Below are 22,567 nucleotides of genomic sequence, written 5' to 3'. Positions count from 1 at the left end.
CATTTTTTTAAACTTTAGATAATTAAGATATAATTAACATACTATAAAATGCATCCTTTCAAAGTGTACGATCCTGAGTTTTTTTTTAGTAGATTCATCAAATTGTAGAATCCTCCCCAGTACCTAATTCCAGGACATTTTCATCACCCCCCAAAGAAGCTCTGTACCCGCCGGTAGTCAACTCCTACCGGACAGTTGGATTGTTTTCACTTTTTGGCTGTTCTGGAAAATGCTACAATGAACATTTGTGTCCAGCTTCTTTGTGGACACTCTGCACTTTTTCTGCGCCAAGCTGGGAATTTTCCAGAAGGTTCTGACATGGCTAGGGAGCGCTCCTCACCCAGTTGAGGTCAGGGTTCACTGCCGAGTCCAGAGCAGAGCCGCAGGGAGGGGCTGGGTAGCAGGATAATACCACGGCAGGAGGTTGGGGCAGGGTGATGGGGAGAGAAATGTTCCCAAGAGGAGGAGGAATCCTGTGAGTGGGAAACAGCTCACCAGGTGTTTACTAGCAGGCCAAAAACAAAACGTGTTTTCTCAGAGATCACAAATGCCCACAGGGACCCAAGGGACACAACACATGGATAAAATGGCCTGTTGGAGAGTTCCAGCCCCAAGGGTGGGGACAGCCTTCTGTGGCTCTGGCTGATTGTTGCCGCAAGGGGCCTGTGGAGTAATATCGCCTGGTCTCCCCATCTTCCCGGAGAAGCCAGAAACCCCATCTCTTTGGGGGAGCAGATGTGTGGATTCTCTGCATTTAAAAATATTGGCAGCTAGTTCACATTTCGTAAGAACGCGGAGTGGGGGGCAGTTAATAAAGGACGGGTCGGGCCACGGTGAGCCCAGGGGACCACATTCTAACCTCTGGGCTTTCTGTTTAGCTTTTCCTAGTCAATCAGAAATGCAATAAAGGAGCCTCGACCCTTGGACTGTCCCCAACTGATACAGTCTCGGAAATTTTTTTCCAAGTTCTATATAAAAATTTGATGATGAGAAGTCAGGAAATCAAACCAACGAGGAGAGAATGTTTTGAGTCTGAAGGATCCTAAGTCCCTGCTCGAGACTCCTGGCTATTAACTATTTTTAGACCTTTGAATGCCAAACACTGCCCGACTCGCCAACCTGAAACGCTCTTCCCACGGCAATCTTTGGCAGCGCTGCCTTTGACAAAACAGAAATGAGGAGGGAGTGCCTGGGTTTTATGGAATTGCAGAAGGAGATGATTTATTCATCCCAGATCCTGAGAGCTGGTCATTAGATCAGGATGAAAAGAGCTGCGTGACAGGCAGAGTGATGGACTACGGAGCCTCTGCCCCCTGGATGGGCCTGATGAGCAGCGATCGCTTCTTTCCTTTCTGCGCGGACTGGTGTGGGGGGCAGTCCGGGAGGGGGAAGCATGTGAGGAGGGACCCCAAGCAGTGGGGCTGCAGCAACTGCCTGTCTTACTAGTCTGTTGTTCAAAGATCAGCCTGAGTCCAGCCTCCTCCAGGAAGCCTTCCCTGACTTTCCAGTCTGTCTTCTCCCAACACCTAGTCTCAGGGTTCGCTAAGCACATGTTCCTCTGAGATCTCATTCCAACTGTTGTTGGATAGTCCTTGATACCAAATGAGGACCAACCACATCCCAGGCAGAGTTCTAAGTGCTGGGGATACAATAACGGGCAAACACATTCGTAGGAATGTGTGTGTGTGGGTGTGTGTGTGTGTGTGTGCACGCGCTCATGAGTGGGGGTGGGGACCAACAGAACTGATCAATCAGTTAGTCGACAAATCACTTAGTAGGTGGAAAGGTAAAAGCCACAGGAAACAGAGAGCTGGCTAACGGGGTCAGAGCTGTAGGTATGGGGATGGAACTTTCGATAGCGTGGCCTGAAGGGGATTTACTGAGCAGGTGGTGTTTGAGCAAACACTGAATGGATGTTCTTTTGCCTTTAGCACCTTGTGCTCATGCTGAATGGCTTGGGATAAGCTTTTCCCACGATTTTTTTTTTTTTTTAAAGCTTAAAATAGATTTACTCATTTATTCAACAAACATTTGCTGAGGGTCTGTCTGGCTTCTCATCATCCTTTGGGTCTCAGCTCAAATGTCATTTCCTATACAGGCAGGCCCCAGACCTTTCATGGTCTCCTGTTGTAATCTATATTCTAGTTTAAAATAAAAATGGACCCTTTTGATTTAAATTATTTTTTGTATTTATTTGTATTTAAATTTTTTAAATTAAAAAATTTGTTCAGCTTTTTTAAAAAAGAAAGGTAATTCTATTTCATTTTAGGACAGCATCTTCCACGACCAGGACTTGCCTTCTTTATTTACCTGACCAGCAAGACAGGGATCTTATCTGTTTCGTCTACCAATGAATGCTCAGTGCCTAATGCATAATATGTGCTTACTAAATGTCACTGCATAAATGAGTGTGCCGGGGACCATGGTGACTGTCATGTTACAATAGGCTTTGGCCTTTGAAGAGTCAGGTTCATGCCACCCAGCAGTCCTCTCCTTGGTATTTTGCCCAAAGGAGTTGAAAGCTTATGTCCACCAAGATGTCCTTCAGTAGGTGAGTGATTAAATAAATCGTGGTCCATCCCAACAATGGAAAGTTATTCGGCACTTAAAAGGAACGAGCTGTCAAGCCACGAAAAGATGTGGAAGAACCTTAAATACATATTTCTAAGTGCAAGAGGCCAGTCTGAAGAGGGTTCACACATAGGATTCCAGTGATAGGACATTCTGGAAAAGGCAAAACGACCGAGACAGCAAACAGTTCAGCGGCTTCCAGGGAGTGGGCAGAGGAGGGATGGATAGGCAGAGCACAGGGGACTTGCCAGAGGATGGTGAGACTTCTCTATAGGACACCATGAGGGTAGATGGAGGTCATCCTGCGTTTGTCCAAGCCCGTCGAATGTACGCCACCGAGACTGAACTGTGAAGTCAGCCATGGAGTTTGGGTGGTGGTGATGTCAACATAGGTTCATCGGTGGTAACAAATGTACTGTCTGGCGGGGAGGCTGATAGTGGGAGAAAGTCGTGGGGAGGTCAGGGGGCTTCTGGTGGGGGGGTGTCTCTGTACCCTCCCCTCCATTCTGCTGTGAACTTAAAACTTTGTGAAAAAACCAAGTCTTAAAGAAGAGAATGACATTGTGGTCGTGGAGACAGACCTACCTTCTCAGAGCAAAGAGTATAAACACACTGTCCAGCCAGGCCCAAGAACATGGCTCAGAACTCAGCGGGCTGGTAACTCCTTGTCTCCTGGAATGCAGAGGGCAGCCCTGGATCTTTACAGGTGTCTGACTGCGCCGTTTAGGTGTGGTCAGTGAATTAAACAGATAGGCACTGAAGGCCTACAGTTTTTTGGGTGTGTCAGCTGCCGCAGGCACCTCCCGGTCCCCACGGAGTGAACAGGCTAGAGGGAGGTTGGAGCTCAGCCTTCTTGTGCTCACTGGGAGGAAGCAGCACAACTTCTCCCGGGACCTTTGCTCAATGGGGTCATGAGCCAGTAGGTGCCTTGCTTTGGGTCATTTAAAAACGTAATGCCAGAGAAAAGCTCTTAAGACGGAGATCCCGACGGAGGTCAACCTTTCTTGCTCCACTTCTAGAGAGGCTCATGTGGGGAAAGCTTCAGCAGCTCAGCCTGGGAGCTCAGAACCATCTAGGGGTTGGTGGGGGTGGTGGGGGAATCATGCATGTAAATGGTACAACTTGCTGGAGAAGAGTTCAAGGTTTCGAGCCCTCCCCTCCCTCTTCTCTTATTTCTCCCTCTCTTCTTCCTCCCCTCCCTCCCCCAAACAGCCATGATTGTCATCATGAGTTAGATGCTGAGAAATGGCAGGATGTGGCTCTCGGCGACAAAGCTGCTGGTTTGGGTCCCCCATACCCCTCCCCTGTCTCCATCTCTCCTCCTTCTTGCCTGTGTGTCTGAGCTGCAGTCACACTGTGCATTCAAAAGCGGCCTCAGCCCCACCTTAGGGGTCCTGGAGTCCTGGGGAAGATGCTCAGCTTTACTCAAGCAGAAGCTTCCGTGGGAAACAGGACTTTGGGAACCAAGTCCTTCTGGGAGGATGCTCAGTGCTCAGCCTCGAGGGGAGCAGCAGCCAAGTAGCAATTCCTGCCTGACCCCTCCGAACACACACACACGCGCGCGCGCACACACACACACACACACACACACACACACACACTTCTCCACCCCAGGGAAACATATCTCATGAATATCTCACAGCCACAATACTGATCCAGATTCCTCAAAGGCAGTTGGTAATTATTAAATTGAGAGGATCGTGAAGCACTTTTCTAAATTTGAAAGGTTTTATCCAGGACAGATCAAGACCAGGTAAAGTTAATAATTATAAACCCATTTCCATAGAAATGGACTTATTAGCAAGCATGCCAGCTGCCTGAAACTAAAAAGACCCCTTTCCTCCGGTTTGAAGGAAATGACTTAAAATAAAAACCTGTGCGTAAGTGACTCTGAGTTGATCCGTTTGTAGCTGGACTCGGGCAGATTCCTGTAGCTCGGGCAGCTCATGGGCTGGACAGTCAGAGAGGACCAGGAAAGGCCCGGGAAGAGAGGAGGGGGCTGGCCCTTTCACACAGACCCTGCCCCCTCTGCCCTAAGACTGGCTGTTTCTATACCCCCGAGACCAGAGCGCAGATTTTGCAGGATCAAATCGCTGAGAACACAGAGAGTTATGCTCCTTTTCTTCTCTTGCTGGGGGTCTCAATTTCTTGGTGTTTGCCTTGCTGAGGTCTACCAAGTGCTGAGAACCCAGGAGGAATTAGAAGCAACTCCCAAGGGGCGCCTGGGTGGCTCAGTGGGCTAAAGCCTCTGCCTTCGGCTCAGGTCATGATCCCAGGGTCCTGGGATCGAGCTCCGCATTGGGCTCTCTGCTCAGCGGGGAGCCTGCTTCCTCCCTCTCTCTCTCTCTGCCTAACTCTCTGCCTACTTGTGATCTCGGTCTGTCAAATAAATAAATAAATAAAATCTTTAAAAAAAAAAAAAAAGCAACTCCTAAGTCATGGTTCCGAGGACAGTGCAGCCCAAAGAGGAAGTGAAGATCTCGTCCAATAGGACCAAGCATCTCTTGTAGGAGACTCAACAGATGGAGAAGTAAAGACTTGCCTCCGTCCCTAAGACCCTGAAACCCCGTCGGCAACTCAGAATTTGCTCTTAGCCTCCCCTTGTCCTGCCTCCTTACTAGAGATTCCCAGGTAAACTGGGGCCCCCGGGTGGGGGTTCTCCCGTGTGCCCACTGTCCATCTTCTCACGAACTGAGGGATCTCTATGCCATACATGCTGTCTTCCCTGTGCAGAACACCGTGACAAATAGATACTTGAGGACAGAGCTCCCATGTCCCAACCCAGCTTAACTGGGACCCCAAGTGTCATTTTAATAAATTTGTATTTCAGGGTGAATAGCCATTTCTGGCTGCTGGCCACAGTAATGGACAGAGCACTATCAGAGAGTTTCTTAAAGCCTTGCCTGCATGGAAGAGGGTTGGGCATGACCCGTTCTATCTGGAGTCTAGTGTCGTTCTGATTTGAGTGGAATTCTGCATCGGGCAGGTCAGTTCTGTCAATACTATCCCTAGGGCTGACCCTTGCCTCTGGTACCTCTTGGCTGCCTCTAACCATCCAGTTGGGGTTTTCACCCTCTTCTGAAGTCAGCAGGGGGGAGGGGAGCTGTCCATGGTACGGCATTTCTGGTGGGCGACCAGCAAGCCCGGGGTTATTTTCAAAACTCTTTCGGCAGACCCTGTCCACACCCTGAAGGCTTCCAAGCCCATTTTGGTCCAGGCAGGCCCACTGACAGTAAACGAATAGGATGGTTTGTGTGACTCAGGTCTCGGGGAACCAGGAATCGGTCACCCTGCTGTCAGGTTCCTGGGGTGGGGATAAAGTTAGCATCAGGGGTGACGGGAAAGGCTACAGAACAGGAGTCCTTCACAAATCCTGTGCTGGATGACCCTAGTCTTAACTCTGTTCAGTGACGTCTGCCGCTGGCACAATGGGCTGCCTATAATTTACAACATCCCCGTCAGTGACAAGGTGCTCCCGTGTGCAAACATACTGAGAGTGACGCTGGTCTTTTTCATGTTTCTGTGTCGCATCCGCCTTCTTCCCCTCCTCCAAACACATACGCAGTGCTGCCACTCCATGAATTAAGGCAGGGGAATTCTTATGTCTCATCTCACTTCAGGGTCATGACACGAGGAATCACTTATGTGTCGCTCATGGTTACGTAGTGGACAGGGAGCTATGGAGTCCTTCCCCTGCTTGGTCTCATCATGCTGCCACCAGTCCATGACGTCATCACCCTTCTCCCCAAATCATAAAGCTCTGAGTTTGAGCCACAGGTCCACAGACATACAGATACGCAAATGTGGAATTAGCCAGGGTCCAGGCTGTGCCTCAGGAATGGAGGGAGGCTCAGGGCCCCTCGCTGTGTGCAAACATGGGGGTGGGGAGAGCTGTCTGACCTGTTTACCCAGGGAAGACAGATGGGTTTCCACTGAGCCCTGCAGACGGACGGCCCACCCACTTGGAGGTGTGGGGGTCACTGACAGCCCATGAATCAGGCTCTGTCAACACTGTTGTATTGGGCTTTTGACTGGCAAGGAGGAACATGGCATTCATGTTGTTCTGTGGAGCCTCAGGTTTTCAACTGCACTTCGACCTGTGTTTGTTTTCCAGGGCAAATGGCACCTTCTATGAGATCCTGCAAGTGGACTTTGGGATTGACAACAGCAGCGGCCTGGCCGGGGCACAGCCCATCACCTGGCAGGTAGAGTACCCGGTGGAGGACTCCATGAGTGAGCTGGCCGTCTCCGAGATCTTCGTCAGCCCGACATCCTTTGTGGGCATCGTCCCTCTCGCAATGGTGAGAAATTTGAGCTTCGGCAGAGGGTCACCAAGAGGTTTTCTTGGTGCGCTTCTAATGTTCCAAGAAACATGACATGTTTTATAACCTGTTTTTTTTTTTTTTTTAATGCACCTGATGAGAACGTTTAAGTAAGGGAAATACACTTGGGTTACATTTTATTAGCCTGCTTTCTCTAATGCCTTTTCAGAAACTATTTGGGGTCTGCCGTAAATCTCTTCTCCTTTGCGGATATTGGTGAATATTTCCTGGGGGCTCCTGTTCTTTATGGCCTCAATCTGGGCCCCCATCAGGACCGAGGGCTGGGTCAAGTGGAACGCACCAGGCGTCCGAGTGGGCACAGTGCTCTGCATGCTGAGTGAGCAGTTCTGGCCACCAAGCCTCACCGGGCAGTTCCCAGGTAGTGTGGGGCCAGGCAAGCTGAAAAATGTGATAGCCTGAAGCAGGCTTGTTGAGGACTGGCCCGCTGAGCCTGCAGAGAGTCCCAGAGTCCGTAAAACCACTTCCCGTTTCTGTTCCTGGCCGGGAGGTGACCAGATTTTCCCTCTGAGCTTGGTTAAAGCTCCGTTCATGACCAGGCTCAGGGGCCCCATCTCAGAACAGGGTCATGCATGAGGTTCCAGAGTGTAAAAAGGACAATGCTGGTGAGTCACAGGGGTCCTCAGTTCCCAGGAGTACCCCATTCCTAATACCCCTTCTCGCACTGGAAATGTTCAGTGGAACAGGAAATATTCAGCATTGCTTCAGCCTTCCGTCTGGCGACAAAGCATGAGGGTCAGCACCCAGATACTGTAGGGCAATCTGTGGGTATTTCTATTGTCCATACTCCAGTTGGATACCAGGGTTGAGGTCCTCGCAGATGAAACCCTACACCTGCCAATGCAGTCTGCAGTTCCCATATCTGGGTTCTTACGCTTGTCTATGCCCAAAACATACTTTCCCTATGTGTCCCCGTGCCTGGCTCCTTCTCTTCACCTTGACTGTGAAGAGACGCACCCTCCAACCACGTGGGCCGGAACTGGCTCTCTGTCCCCGTTGCCCGGCTCTCCCTGTTCACACCACTGCCCTGTTTCAGCTTCTTTATAGATGTTATTGGTGTTGGAGGTGCAGGGCTCCCCTTCCATCCCCTTCCTGCAAGGTGAGATCCGTGAGGGTAGGAGTCCGTCAGTTGTGTCCACATCTGCGATCCCAGCACCTAGAACAGTGCCTGAGACAGTGGCTGTATGCTGTGGATGAAGGTCAGCGCATGAATGAAGCCCTTGCTTTCATCCCAGCTACTGGGCTTATCTAGTTCTCGAAAGTTAGCCCAATGGAGTTGACCCGCCTCGGCCGCAGTCTCCATTTTGGTTTCGGTGCAGCTGCAGGCAGCAGGAAATGGCCCTGTTAAGGGGCAGAGAGAGACGGATGTGGATTTTAAAGCAGAACGAGACTGTTCTGATTCTCCAGATCAACCTCAGTCTGGCTGAGGTTGGCTTATGGTTTTACGCTGTGTCCTTACCATGGGGGGGGGCTCTGTGCTTAACGGGTGGTTCTCTGTTCATGGGGATTCCGCAGCCTCCTGTTGCTTCTGAGGACGGAATTCCGAGGGAGAAGGTCACGCCCTCCTCTGAAGGGCAGGTGCCGGTTTTGGGAAGAGCAGGAAAGGGGGCTGGAACCAGGAGAGGGGCAGAGCCCCGTGGTTGGCCAAGCGCAGCAGCCCGCAGACCAAATCCAGGGTCAGACACAGCCATGACCATTTGTCATGGGTTGTTGGTGGCTGATTTCACGCTGTTGTGGTGTGTTCGGCGTTTGCAACAGTGTAGCCTTGGCCAAACTTTGGTTTTAGCATTTCGCTGGCCCTAATCGCCGGCCCTAAGTCCCCTTCTGAGGAGAGTGCCTGCCAGTGGGGACCGTTATTCTGCTGTTATTGGGCTTCAGGGGATGTGCTGGTTGTCCTGTCTCTTGGGATCCCCTTTCCTGATGAGATCTTTGTTACAGACACACAGATGCTCTTTGCTGACGGTGACACCCTCTCTCACGATGCTGCCTGAAGACCTAACTCACAGCTCTGGGCTGAGTGGGCTGTCCCTCACAGGGTCAGGGCTCGGAGCTGGGACAGCACAGAATTGGGTGGGGAGAGAAGGAGGCGGTGAAACCCACACAGGAAGGAAGGAAGAGCCTGGCAGGGCAGGGAAAGCAGGCATTCGGAATGTGGCCCTAGATCATGGGCTGGCTTTGATGGTCTCTCTGCATGGGTCGGCACTTCCCTGTGGGGTGTCCCTGCTCTTTTTTTTTTCCTTAAGATCTAATTGGCTTTATTAAACATTTCACGAATCGGGCAGTATCTTATTTAGAAAGTAGGAAGGACTTCCAAAGGGCTACAGAAAGGGAGGGGCTCTAAAGGCAGGACAAGAAAGTTATAAGCAGAAAAAAGGATTATTTCAGGGGAGGTCACCTTCCATTGCAGACAAAAGGGTCTCGGGTAAATTATCTCCTCTTCCTTTGGGGGATGGAGAGGGCCCGTGGGACAGGTTGCCTTATTGGTGCTGATCAGAACATTGCAGACCAACCAGTTAATTCTATGTTCCTGAGGGAGGCGGACATTTTTAGGAGGCCGGGTGTGGGGCCCTGGTTTGGTGATGTGGTCGTGGCATAAGTGACTCCATTATGTTATGTTATCTTATTTTATTTTAATTCTATTCTATTCTGTTTTATTCTATTTATCTTTTCAGTGTTCTAAGATTCATTGTTTATGCACCACACCCAGTGCTCCATGCAGTCCATTCCCTTCTTAATACCCAACACCAGGCTCACCCAAGCACCCACCCTCCTCCCCTCCAAAACCCTCAGTTTGTTTCTCAGAGTCCACAGTCTGTCATGGTTTGTCTCCCCCTCTGATTTCCCCCAACTCACTTTTCCTTTCCTTCTCCTAATGTCCTCTGTGTAATTCCTTATGCTCCACAAGTAAGTGAAACCATATGATAACTGACTCTCTCTGTGCGACTTATTTCACTCAGCATCATCTCCTCCAGTCCTTTCCATATTGATGGAAAAGTTCAGCGTTCATTCTTTCTGATGGCTGAGTAATAGTCCATTGTATATATGGACCACATCTTTATCCATTCATCTGTTGAAGGGCATCTTGGCTCTTTCCACATTTTGGGTATTGTGGCCATTGCTGCTATGAACGTTGGGGTACACATGGCCTTTCTTTTCACTACATCTGTATCTTCGGGGTAAATACCCAGTAAATACCTAGTAGTACAATTGCTGGGTTATAGGGAAGCTCTATTTTTTATTTTTTGAGGAACTTCCACACTGTTTTCCAGAGTGGCTGTACCAACTTGCCTTCCCCCCAACAGTGTAAGAGGGTTCCCCTTTCTCCACATCCTCTCCAAAACATATAGTTTCCTGTCTTGTTGATTTTGGCTATTCTAACTGGTGTAAGGTTCTCAGTGTGGTTTTGATTTGAATTTCCCTGATGGCCAATGATGATGAACATTTTTTCATGTGTCTGTTAGCCATTTGTATGTCTTCTTTGGAGAATTATCTGTTCATGTCTTCTGCCCATTTTTTGACATGATAATCTGTTTTTTTTTGGGTGTTGAGTTTGAGGAGTTCTTTATAGATCTTGGATATCAGTTTTTTGTCTGTACTGTCATTTGCAAATATCTTCTCCGGTTCCATGGGTTGCCATTTTGTTTTGTTGACTCTTTCCTTTCCTGCTCCTGTGTCTTACTGACTGGTGCCTGGGGGTGGAGTGCAGTGGATACCAGTGGCGAGCTTGCCTGCATCTGGAGGTTTCTCTGCTGCCTTCCTTCAGTCACCCCCATTCCCTGCCCTCAGGGGCCATCCTGGTGCTTTGCCGCTCAGGGAGGCTGGTTTTACGTGTGTTGTGCACGCGGCATGCCTCTGACCATTTGACGCCACCCGGTGCTCCCCATCTGGCTGGTCTTTACTCAGGGACAGTTTCTCACATTGGGCTTTCATTCCTTTTGGCAGGAAGGCGCCGGGTTTGGGTGGTTGAGTGGCGCTGTGTATCGCTATCTATCTCTCAGAGCACTATAAAGAGTGGCTCTGACGTGGCTCCGAGCACCAGAGCTATTTTGTAAAGTTGGCCATGGGACCGAAGTTGGTAGCTCCTCCTCTTGTAGTCAGTAGCTGTAGCCGTTCCCCAGACACACAGCTGCCAAGGGGAGAATTCCGCCCACCGTGCTTGGCAGGGAGTACCTTCTACGTGCTGCTTCCTTTTCTCTCTTCCTGCCTTCCCCTTCCCTTTCCTCTCCCCCACTTTCCCTTCGTCACCTCCTTTCTTTCTTCTCAGTGGCAACTAACTCTGGGCGGCTTCTGCATGGAAGACATGACTTGTCCACAGAACATCCACAAATAGGCTTGTTGCTGGGAAAGGGCTTTGCCTTGGGATTCTGGTGCACCCTGTCTACGGGCTGTGCACCCGTGCTGGGACTTCTCCAGCACCGGAAGCCATCCCCATGCCCAGCTCCTACAGCGCCCTGCACCCAGCAGCTTTGCCCAGCAGCCACCGATGCCTCTGATGAGACATCTTTCTCTAAAGAACAGTCTTCAGGATTCCAGGAAGTTCCACTGGCATGCTACCTCTGCAAGTTCTCCACGTTCCGTGAGCTGGGACCACACCCTGTCCAGCAAGAGCTGGATCTCAGGGCAGGGGAGGCGGCGGGGGGCTTGTTCCTGGGGCCCCCAGCTCAGCCCTGGAGCCGTGGATGCTCGTGAAGGCTGCCATTCGAACACTCTTCAGCGTTCTGATTCTCCAGATCAACCTCAGTCTGGCTGAGGTTGGCTTATGGTTTTACGCTGTGTCCTTACCATGGGGGGGCTCTGTGCTTAACGGGTGGCTCTTAAGTAGCGAGAACATAGTGATGGAAGCCTGAACACGCAGCTCAGCAATGAGTACGATGAGCAGGCAGACACAACAGAAGAGTCGGGAACTCTGGCCAGAACAAGATTCCACTGGCCCCGGGGCTGGAGCAAGGGGAGGCATTCCTGGGAAGCAGGCCTGGGTCCTCTGAGCAGCAAGAACCCCACAGAGAATGGATCTGAAGGTCCACAGGCTCTGGTTGATGCCGCCGTCTTGCTGGTTTTGTTGCACAACACGACTCCAATGTCTCAAGTGTGTCCTGTTCATCAGAAGCCCGTGCATTCGGAACACAGCCACACTTGAGTCCTGGATCTGCCCAGAATGTTCCACTTGGCTGGTTTCTGGTCTCTTTTGGCCTCAATAGTCCACTTGGAGAGGCCTCTCCTGGCTGCTCAGACCAAATTAGTTCTGTCCTTCTTACACTCTTGTTCCCTTGCTTCTTGTAGACCCCACCAGTGTCTGCAGTTCACGCTTATTTACGTGATTGTGCATGTCTGTCTCAGTGTGGCTCTGATCACGAGAAAGAATTTAAACAGAGAAAGTTTGCTCTAAAGGGTCATTATTCATAACAGAGACTGGAGTAATGACGGATTGCTTAGTAAGAAACAAAGAGAACGCTGAAGAGTGTTCGAATGGCAGCCTTCATGAGCATCCACAGCTCCAGGGCTGAGCTGGGGGCCCCAGGAACAAGTCCCCCCCGTTCCCCCCCTGCCCTGAGATCCAGCTCTTGCTGGACAGGGTGTGGTCCCAGCTCACGGAACGTGGAGAACTTGCAGAGGTAGCATGCCAGTGGAACTTCCTGGAATCCTGAAGACTGTTCTTTAGAGAAAGATGTCTCATCAGAGGCATCGGTGGCTGCTGGGCAAAGCTGCTGGGTGCAGGGCGCTGTAGGAGCTGGGCATGGGGATGGCTTCCGGTGCTGGAGAAGTCCCAGCACGGGTGCACAGCCCGTAGACAGGGTGCACCAGAATCCCAAGGCAAAGCCCTTTCCCTTGGAAACGTCTCTCCAGCACCCCTACTGACAGCTCAACACGTCACCTTTTGGCAAAGGAAAGGGCTCGGGCCCATTTACATAGAGCAGGTAATGAGGGCTGAATTTGGAGCTGGGCGGCAGTAGGTTGGAAAGCAGAAACAGGATCGCAAGCTCCTGGATGGGAGGGACCGTGTTTGCTCTGATCACTGGGGACTCCATGCATGATGCCGAGCATACAGTATTTGCTCAACAGATGAATGGATGGTCATATTTACTGTCAGAACCCAAGGCCACTGGCTGGAGCTCTCCTTTGCGGAGTCGATTTCCTTTAGCTGCAGTAACAAATCACTACAAGCTTAATGACTTAAAGCAACAAGAAATGATCATTTTATAGTCTGGAGGCCCGAGAGTCTGAAATGGGTCTCACTGAGCTGAAATCCACCTGTCAGCAGAACTGCATCCTTCCTGAAGCTGAGACGGAGAAGCCACATATTGCCTTTTCCAGCTTCTAGAGACCACTCACATCCCTTGGGTCCCGACTCCATGTCATTCAAACCTCTGCTTCCATCATCACATCTCCTCTCTGACCCTCCTGACTCCCAGAGTCCCTTAGGAAGGCCCTTGCAATGACATGGGTGCCACGTGGATGTTAGCCAGGAAAATCTCCCCATCTCAAGAGTCTTCACTCTTCGTCTTGCCAGGTGAAGTAACATATCCATGGATTCTGGGGATTACGATGTGGACATCCTAGAGGGGCCATTATTTCCTCCCACCTGCTTTGCACAGAACCCCAGTCTCCCCTTTCTAGTCTTCCTCAGGCAGTTTACTCCATCTCTCTTCCCATGATCTGTTCCATTGCCTGAGGAGCTTTCTGGGTCTCATGTCATCCCCAGCCCACCCACCCCCTCTGACACCTCCAGGCTCCGAGGACACTGCTCTCCTGGCATCAGGGAAGCCCTCTGCACTCTGCTTTTCCAGAGGATCTCACGATAGAGACCCCACAGGCATGATCATCTCTAGCCTCTTTGTTTACAAAGACAGCCTTTCATCCTGGAGGGTAGGGGCCACCATGGGCCTGGGGCCAGGGAGGCTTCTGTTGTAGCTCCTCCTCCAACCCCAGGAGCTGGGGAGAGGAGACCTGAGGGCAGAGCCTACCTGGCTTCTCATTCTGCATGTAGCCTCCGAGGGGTCCCCTAACTTCTCTTTGTTGTAGTTTCTCATGTGTGAATCCCAAGTAAGAACACTGGTCCTGTCTGTTGCACAGCGATGTCATATGGACCAAGGGACCTAGAACAAGTACAAGCATGCTTACAACATCCAGGAAAATGTGAAGGTCATGCGTGCAGTGGAGAGCACCCCAGGTAGATTGACCCGGATCCAACTGTTATGTCGAATTAACGACCCTCTCTACCTTGTCAGTTTTGTTATCCTGTTCATTTACTTGGGTGATGCACATACTGGGAAAATTTCAATGATTTTTGCCTTTAAGGTAGTTGGCAGTAGAACATTTTGGTCAAGAGTACAGCTTGTTGGGTCAACTTGTTTAGACCGAAATTGGAATTTTAGTGTTTACTGGCTGGGTTATCGTGGGCCTATCACTTTACTTACCTGAAACTCGGTTTTCTCCTCTGTAAACTGAAGAAATGAGGTTTCTTGTCTTTTAGAGTTTCATGAGGACTCAGTCGGACTACAGGGAGGGTGTTACTGTGTTGGCCCAGCATCCTGTCGGGACTCAGTCAGCTTTAGTCATCATTATTTTCGTCATGGCTGCCATTTTCTCTGGACATATGCGGGCACAGCTGTCACACTTTGGGTGAAGGCCAAGCCGAAGTTCAGTCTCAGAGTGGGTGGTGGGTTCTCCTCCTGGAGGGAGCTAAGAGTTTGATTTCATGAGTCAGAGATTGCCAATGGTCAGAGGTGGGGAGATGAAGACCTGGTATTTGGGGACTTGGCTGTGACAGGGCAAGAGGGGGGAAGACTTGGGGTGGGCAGTCAGCTGTAACTCCACCATCCGTCTTTCTATCTGTCTGTCCATCCATCAGTCTCACTGCACCTTCTGACCTTCTGAGGGGGCACCATGGCCCTGGAAGGCAACCCAGGCTTATGATTTGGAACTTTGCTACCAAGTTGTGTAGCCCTGGGTAACATTGGAGACTGTTGGCACCTTTAGGGTAGAGAAACAATCTCTACTTCATGAAGGGAAATCTGCAGCTTTGGGGTAATGTCTGATAGGACGAGGGAGAGACCCCAGGATTGGAAGCCAGGACAGGGGCTGATCCAGGGAGGAAAACTTGCAAAACAACAGTGGCAGTGGTGATGTACTCATCCATCTGTCTTTCCACCCATCGGTCTGTCCATCTGTCCGTTCATGTACCATCTCCATCCATCCATCCATCCTTCCACCCATCCATTTTGTTGATCCAACTACCCATCTTTCCATCCATCATTCTGTCCATTCATGTCTGTCCACTCATCTGTCTTTCCATCTGCCCATCCATCTGTCCATATGATTGAACAGCCACCCATCTTTTCCTTCATCCATCCATCTGTCCATCTGTCCTTCCATCCATCTACTCATCCATCCAACTATATATCTTTCCATCCATCCTTGCATCCAGTTTTCTATCCATCCATCCATCCGTCCATCCATCCAACCATCCATCCATCCGTCCATCCGTCCATCCGTCCATCCGTCCATCCATCCATCCATCCGTCCATCCATCCGTCCGTCCATCCGTCCGTCCATCCATCCGTCCATCCATCCGTCCATCCGTCCGTCAGTCCATCCGTCCATCCATCCAACCATCCATCCGTCTGTCCGTCCGTCCATCCGTCCGTCCATCCATCCGTCCATCCGTCCGTCAGTCCATCCGTCCATCCATCCAACCATCCATCCGTCTGTCCGTCCGTCCATCCATCCATCCATCCATCCGTCCATCCATTTGCTTATCTATCCATCTGTTCCTTCCTTCTTTCCTTCCTTCCAGTCAATTAGTGTACAACAGACATTTATTTAGTATATACTATGCGCTGGGTTTATTATTTTTTGGTACAGGGAGAGGGAGAAAGTGGAGCTGATGGAAATTTTGGAGTTGAAAACCATTTGTGTCTGATAATTCCATTTCTAGCAGAACAGCACAGATGGTCAAACCCTTCAAAAATCCCATCTTAAAAAGGGCAGTTGAAAAAGAGGAGTGTCACAGCTCAGGGTAATAATGATGTTTTCTGCATCATCTTTAAAACCTAAAGCTTGACAATAATCTTTTTGCAGTTCCCTCCATGCCTGGGAAATGCTAACTCGGTGCCTGTTTCTTTTCTTTATGAAAGCGCAAGTTTTCTGCCTTTCCCCTTCCACTATGTCCCTTCATTCCCTCTCACTTCTCTTTAGTTTTCTGCCCAATTACTGAGCTTTGAGCTTAGAGATTTATTTCCAGGGGTGCTGCAGAGTGCGGGGCTGGAGTCCACTATCCCACTACTGTTCTTAAAACTAAAAAGCCCATCTCTGCACATGCCGGTAAAAACACATTATCTTTCCACAAGGTGGAATAAAAAAAATGAACACATTTGGTGAGTTTCTAGGCAACTGGGTACACGGGCTCCGCGTAGGAAACAAACAAGAGAAATAATCAGATCTGTCCTCCGTCGTGTCCGCCTGAGACTTTACAAGACTTGGACGCAAGTACTTCTTTCCTTCCAACAGGACTCGTGTGCCTACTGTGTGTTTCAGCAGATGCTGATGACGCGGCCCAGAGCCCCAGCTCGCAGGCTGCTCCCATGCCAGGACAGTCCGTTCCATCAGTTCAGGTCCGAGAACTCACACTCGTAGCAGAACGGAGAGACCGGGAAGTGGGTGGGCAGTGTCAGAGCACTAGGAAGCTGTCTTTCTGAGGGTCCGGTGTCTGCCCTGAGGCCTAACCAAGGAGAACGAGGCAGCTATAGACAGCTGTGGCGGAAGAGCATCCTGGCAGAGGGAGCCGTGCGCGACTGCCAGCAGACCCAGCTGTGGTGTGAGCCAGGACCTCCGAGAGGGCCCAGGGCTAGAGTGGGTGGAGCAGGAGGAGGGGGGAGGGAAGAGCTGGGAGTGTGGAGTGGGGAGGGCAGCACAGGTTCCACAGACCTTGGAGGTAACAGAGCCCGGCACTGTTCTGGGCGTCCGTATCTGTCTCCTGCAGCTGCTAAGATGAATTACCACAACCATCATGACTTTCAACAGCACAAACTTATCTTGTACTTCCCGAAGTCTGGGATGGGTCTAGGGGGCAGAAATCAAAGTGTCAGCGGGACTGTGTTCCTTCTGGGGGCACTGGGGGAAAATCAGACCCTCATCTGCCGGTTTTCAGCTCCTAGAGGCTAGTAAGTCCACTTGCATGTCTGTGTCCCCTTTCTTGGACCGTGACCCTCCTGCCTCTGTCTTTCACTTCCAAGGACACTGTGCCACTGGGATGACCCAGGACAACCCCCTCCCCCCATCTCTGGATCCTTCACTGCATCACATCTGAAACCCCGTTGCCATGGAAGGTTCCATAGTCCCAGGCTCTGGGGTCAGAGCAGAGCCATATTTGGGGATACCTATCTGTATCTCCACCCACTGCACGAGACTGGGAGGTCCTAGAGGGCAGACTGGCACGGTTGTTCATCGGCTTGGGCACGCAGCACGCCCTCCGAGGGTGCAGGGTGCCCGGTAGGCATTCGTCGAAGGGCGCACTCTAGTCTGAGCTCCGTGGTATTTCCTGCATATTGTTTGCAACGTAAATCAGACTATGTTGCTTCTTCCTACTCATCCCACTTAAAACCCCCAATGGACTCCCATCATACGTACAGTAACAACCAGCAGGCTTCCGAACCTGGGGCCTGCAGAAGGTGTGTGTTAGAATTCAGGGGTCCATGAAATCAGATGGGGACAGATAAACCACCCCCCACACAAGACATGCCCACATGTGTGTGTGCACATACACATATAGATACACACACACACACATACCGAGTGCTGGTCTCTGCCCTCTGGCAGTCCACAGCTCAGGGGCAGGGCAGGGGACATACAGACAAGCTCAGAGCCGTGAGGGCATCGAAGGATTCCCATTCACGATCTCCCCTTGTGGCTGCACCACCAGCTCCCCAACCCCAACCTCCCCACCGTCAGATCTCTCTTGCGTGGTTGGTTCAGCTCCTGCCTCCACCCTCCACACCCTGCCGTCTGTACTCTGCAAGTACACACAGAGCACTCTGCTTAAACGTGCATCAGATCCTGCAGACTCCGTGCCGGAAGCCCTGGGACGGCGGTCCGGTCCTCCTGCGCCGCAGTTCTCCCTCCTCAACGGCATATCCAAAGCTCAGCACGTCTGCACATCTGGTTCCTACCTCACTTCAGACCTTGCTTCACCCACTCCGAGCCCTTTGCTACCCCAGGACCTTTGCCTGGGCTCCTCCTCCACCCAGAATCCTTCCCACAGCTCTGGACATGTCTGTCACTTGTTCATTCAAATGTCAGCTCAGGTACGGGGAAATTCTAGGGAGACAATGATGGCTTTTTTTTTCTTTTGGTCTTCTGTACGTAGACCTCATCTCAGTCATTCTACACATTTGGGAGCAGAGTGGGGAGCGTGGGGTGCCTTGGAAGGTAGGAAGAGGGGGTCAGAGAGGGAGAGAAGTTCCCCTGCCTGGGATGAAGATCTGTGGTCTCTAAAGTGGGGGGCACCCACCTTTGACTTCCTGCCTGTTCCCCTGGGGCCGTGAGAAAAGCTCACAGGGAAGAGGCTGCTTGTTACCCTAGAGAACTGGGACCCTGGGCACAGGGTTCCCAGCCTTTGGAATGACTCCCAGAGTCCGTGCCCATCTTGGATCTGGACCAGGAGCGTATCAGTGACAGTCACAGTGGGCATGGCGTTCCGGCCCCTTCTTTCCTTCAGCGATAACCCAGACTTCTGGTTCTTGTTTGACAAGCGGCAAAGTTTCGAAATGATCCGAGTTGACGGCAAACTCAGATCCCAAGGGACGCTCAGTGTCGGCTCGGGCAGACTCGGCCACTGTGTCCAAATCCCGGACCTCACGCTCAGCGGCCACCAGACCTTGGGCGAGTGGTTTCCCTGTGCTGGGACTCAGTTCCCCGTGGGTGAGATCAGCCCAGGCTTGTGGTGAAGTCACGCGTGAGAATTATCCAGGGCAGAGTCCGGGGGAGACGACCCATCCAAACTAGGAGTCTGGAACAGCAGCAGACTGGCAAACCCCTTGTGTGCAGTAGAGAACACAAGGGGTTTCTGGCCCGGTGCTATTCCGAGTTCATGGGACGGACGAGGCACAGGTGCAACGTGGAGAGAGACGTTGTCACAGCGGGGCCTCCGGAGCAGAGAGGGACCACAGCAGGAGCTCCCGCCTCCAGCTCCTGCACAGCCCATTTTTCCTCGCCTTTCTCCTCCTTCATGCTCGGGGAAGCTGGGTCTTGCTGCCACGGGAGGGAGGGCACAGGCCGCCTCTCTCCCCAGGACCAAGCCCCATGAAACTGCTCTTCCCCGATCTGCTGGCACCCCGCTGCCAAGCTGCCCACTTGCTGTAAGCGTCCAGGCTGCTGGGCCAGCGGCTGTGAGTCACTCTGCTTGCTACATGGAAGCTTTGGGCACCCGGGAGGCGACTTTATTTTCTTGGGATCATTGTGCCTGATGGCACCCGCCACACTGGACACTTAAATCTTGCAAGGCCCCTGTTTCCTCTCATGGAGCCAGTCTCTCCCTCTCCGGCTGTCGGCGTTTGTCCTTTGGCCACCCGGCCTGCCTGGGGCTGGCCTTCAGAGGGGACCTTGGAGCCCCCCTGCCCCGAGCCAGCTTGAGCAAGGACGTCCTGGCCCCCAGGATGGTCCAGTGGGGTCCACCGCCCCTCGGGGTGTCTGCCGTAGCTTTGGGAGATTTAAGTGGAAAGGCAGTTCAGAAAGTTTTAAAGGCTTGCGAATGAGTCTCTTTTTGCCCTTTGTCTTTTGTTTTGTTTAAAACTTAAAAATAAAACCGAAGAGTGCTTGAACACATCCTCTTAAAGCGTTTCAGGTAAGACGGGCGTGTTCGCGGACCAGCCCACAATTCCAACGCGCTTCCCCAAGTCAACGGTGGTTTATCTTTCTCCGTGTTTCCCGTCTGGAGCTCTGTATCTACATTCGGACACGTATCTGTGGCTGCAGAAAACACACCGAGCTGTTTCGTGTGTATGTGTGCACGGTTGTGTTGTAAAACAAAGGGTGTTGTGCTGTGTATCGCGTTCTTAACAGTCGACAATATGTCTTGGAGGCCGCTTCAAGCCCATGTGGATAGAACTGCCTCATCCATTTTTTAAAAACCTGCTCTGTCGTATTCTGTGGTGGGCCATTCCGTCCCCTTCCCTACTGATGAATATTTACGTGGTTCCCATTTCTTTTCTTCCTCTTTTATTTGTTACTCTGATGTACCCTGTAAGACGCCATCTGGCTTGGGGCTGGGACGTGGATTTACATCCTGTGCTAAATGGTGGCGTGCCGGAGCGGGGCTGTGCTGAGGCAGGTCCGTGTCTTGGGGCGACCGTCATGAATGATCATCAGCCCGACGGCTGAACACAACAGGACTTCTCTCTCCGTTCAGGAGGACAGAGCTCCAAAAGCAAGACATCAGCAGGGCCACACTCCCTTTGAGGGCTTGAAGGTTCTAGGTCCTTCCTTGCCTGTTCTGGCTTCTGCTGGCTCCAGGCCTTCCCTGGGGTGTGGCCACCTCGCTCCAGTGTCTGTCCCTGCTGTCAGAGAGCTGGCTTGTGGGTTTGCCTCTGTGGGTCCTCTCCCTATGAGGACCCCAGGCATTGGCCCACCCTCATCCAGTCTGACCTCATTTAACTAATGACATCTGCAAAGACCCTCTTTCCAAATAAGGCCCCACCCTGAGAGTCCAGTGGGCATGAATGGGGGTGGGGGGCAGGACTAACCCACTACAGGAGCAGCAAGGGCGAGTGTCTACATGGATAGCATGAACGCGCTAACTGAGATCTGGACGGCGTTCCCCGGCAGCCCTGCCCCACACCGTGCGCGTCGCCAGCAAGCACGGTGACTTATAAGGCTGGGAGCTCTTCAGTCCACGACGGAGCTGCGCCCATTTCCATTTAGTCTTGCCGGTTAGACTCCCTTTGCCGGGACAAGCACGGGGTCCCAGCGCCGCCGAAAAGCATTTTTGTTGAGTCCTGACTTCGCAAGTCCATCCAGAAGGCCGGAGCTCCTCTCCTTTTATCAAAACAAATTTGTTAGTGTCCTTACCTGTGGGAGGCAGCACACAACCCTTGGCAGCAGGTGTCTGGAGTGAACCCCCCCAGCAGAGCTGTCTGGTAGGCGCTCTCATGTACAAGAAAGAGCGAGCTAGCCTGCAAATAGCTGTTAGCTTGTCTATACACACACGGTTTCACCCGATTGATCCGACCTGCTCGCAGCTGAAAGGAGCGACTTTAAATTGTCAAGGAGAATGTGTGTCCAGTGGAAGCGTTTTACAAATGACCAGAAATAACCGTCTTTGTCGGATGAGATTAAAGCCACGCGGTTTGTAAGAGCTGCTCTATGCACACTTCTGGGCCCGACGCCACTCACCGGCCCACGGTCGCATTATTCCCGAGTGCGACGCCGCTGCGCGTGGTCACTAAACCGGTCACCGCGGTGGCCCCACGTCGGCCTCAGATGTTATGTCATTTCCTAACTTATATTTAAAAAAATAACAACATCGAAAGGGTTGCTCTTGCGGAATGAACCGGAGTCAGCTAAGTGGAAAAGGAGAAGAAAGAAAAACCCATTAAGATGTTTAGTTCCGTTGACCTGCATCTTTTTGGCAAACCTTTGCTGATGGGTAATTTCTGAAGGTGAATGGGAAAAATAGACCCAGTAAGCAAGTCCGGGAAAGAGACTCGTGGCTGTCGGGCAGAGGAACGAAGGATTCTGAGGGCCTCTCTTGCCGCCGGAATGTGACGGGACACGTCTTTAAGGCTCCGTCAATACCATTAATATTTATGACCTATCTCACGAAAACATCCGCCGAACAGCCCATCCATCAACGGCTTCTGCCCGGGCTTTGTTCTGTTGCTGGGGGATGAGGCCCGAATGACAAACTGGAGAGCAATTATGTGAAGGGTTTTATTTGCTTCTGCTTTATACACACCCTTGAAGATGGTAAAATCATCAGGAGGCTGCCCTCCGAGAGCCCAGTTTTCTCTTTGGAAAGAGACATCTCCTTGACCGTCCACGTGTGAACTGGGTTGTTTGTCACCATGTGGAGTTATGGATAGGCAAGTTGTCTGTGAGCGCTGAGCCTTCCAGGTGCTTCCTCCGAGACGGAGATTCCTGGTTGGAAAGGACACTCCCGAGGCCTTGTCGATGCAAGGACTTGGCCCGCCCTGTGCTGGACTGCAGGGAAACAGGTGCTCTAAGGAAGGCCGGGCTGCGGCACGTCAGACCCAACGCACCTCTTGCTTAAGCCCGGGGATCTTTGGCACAGCCTGCCTTCGTGAACATTGGTCATCCCACCGGTATTAAAGGACAATGTAATTCCCACTAGGATAGCCTCATCATCAAGGCTGGGGAAGGATGATCAGTGGGGCAATGACACGTGCCCAGTGCTTGTCCCAGATGTGCGCCCGGTAAAGGTTAACAGCTCCTCCTCCCCTGCGTGTCAGCGTGCTCCAAGGGGACACACTTGAGAGCCGTGGTGAGAGCGGAAATACTTCATAACCCAGGGTGTGGTCTAGGACCAGTAGGATTAGATGCAGCTGGTAAAGCATTGTGCCCTCCGCCCCCCGGGGGGACGCGGCAGAACGTATGATAAGGCACCATTTTTTTGCATAGGTGAGTGCAGAGTCCAGGACGCCTTT

The 22,567-nt window shown here is 51.6% G+C and overlaps 1 protein-coding gene across 2 annotated transcripts in view; it reads left to right on the top strand.

Annotated features, from left to right (window-relative positions):
- LOC132023068 (transmembrane protein 132B) overlaps window positions 1–22,567 on the top strand; it is a 351,058-nt gene that overhangs the window by 256,199 nt on the left and 72,292 nt on the right. For both annotated transcript variants that reach the window (XM_059408193.1, XM_059408192.1), the window contains exon 4: window positions 6,686–6,872. In XM_059408193.1, coding sequence (XP_059264176.1) covers window positions 6,686–6,872 — 187 coding nt within the window. The remainder of the gene's footprint in view (window positions 1–6,685; window positions 6,873–22,567) is intronic.

The sequence above is a fragment of the Mustela nigripes genome, chromosome 8 (genome assembly GCF_022355385.1).
Source record: "Mustela nigripes isolate SB6536 chromosome 8, MUSNIG.SB6536, whole genome shotgun sequence".
In the NCBI taxonomy this organism is placed as follows: domain Eukaryota; kingdom Metazoa; phylum Chordata; class Mammalia; order Carnivora; family Mustelidae; genus Mustela; species Mustela nigripes.
This window is presented reverse-complemented; position numbering and strand designations above follow the sequence as displayed.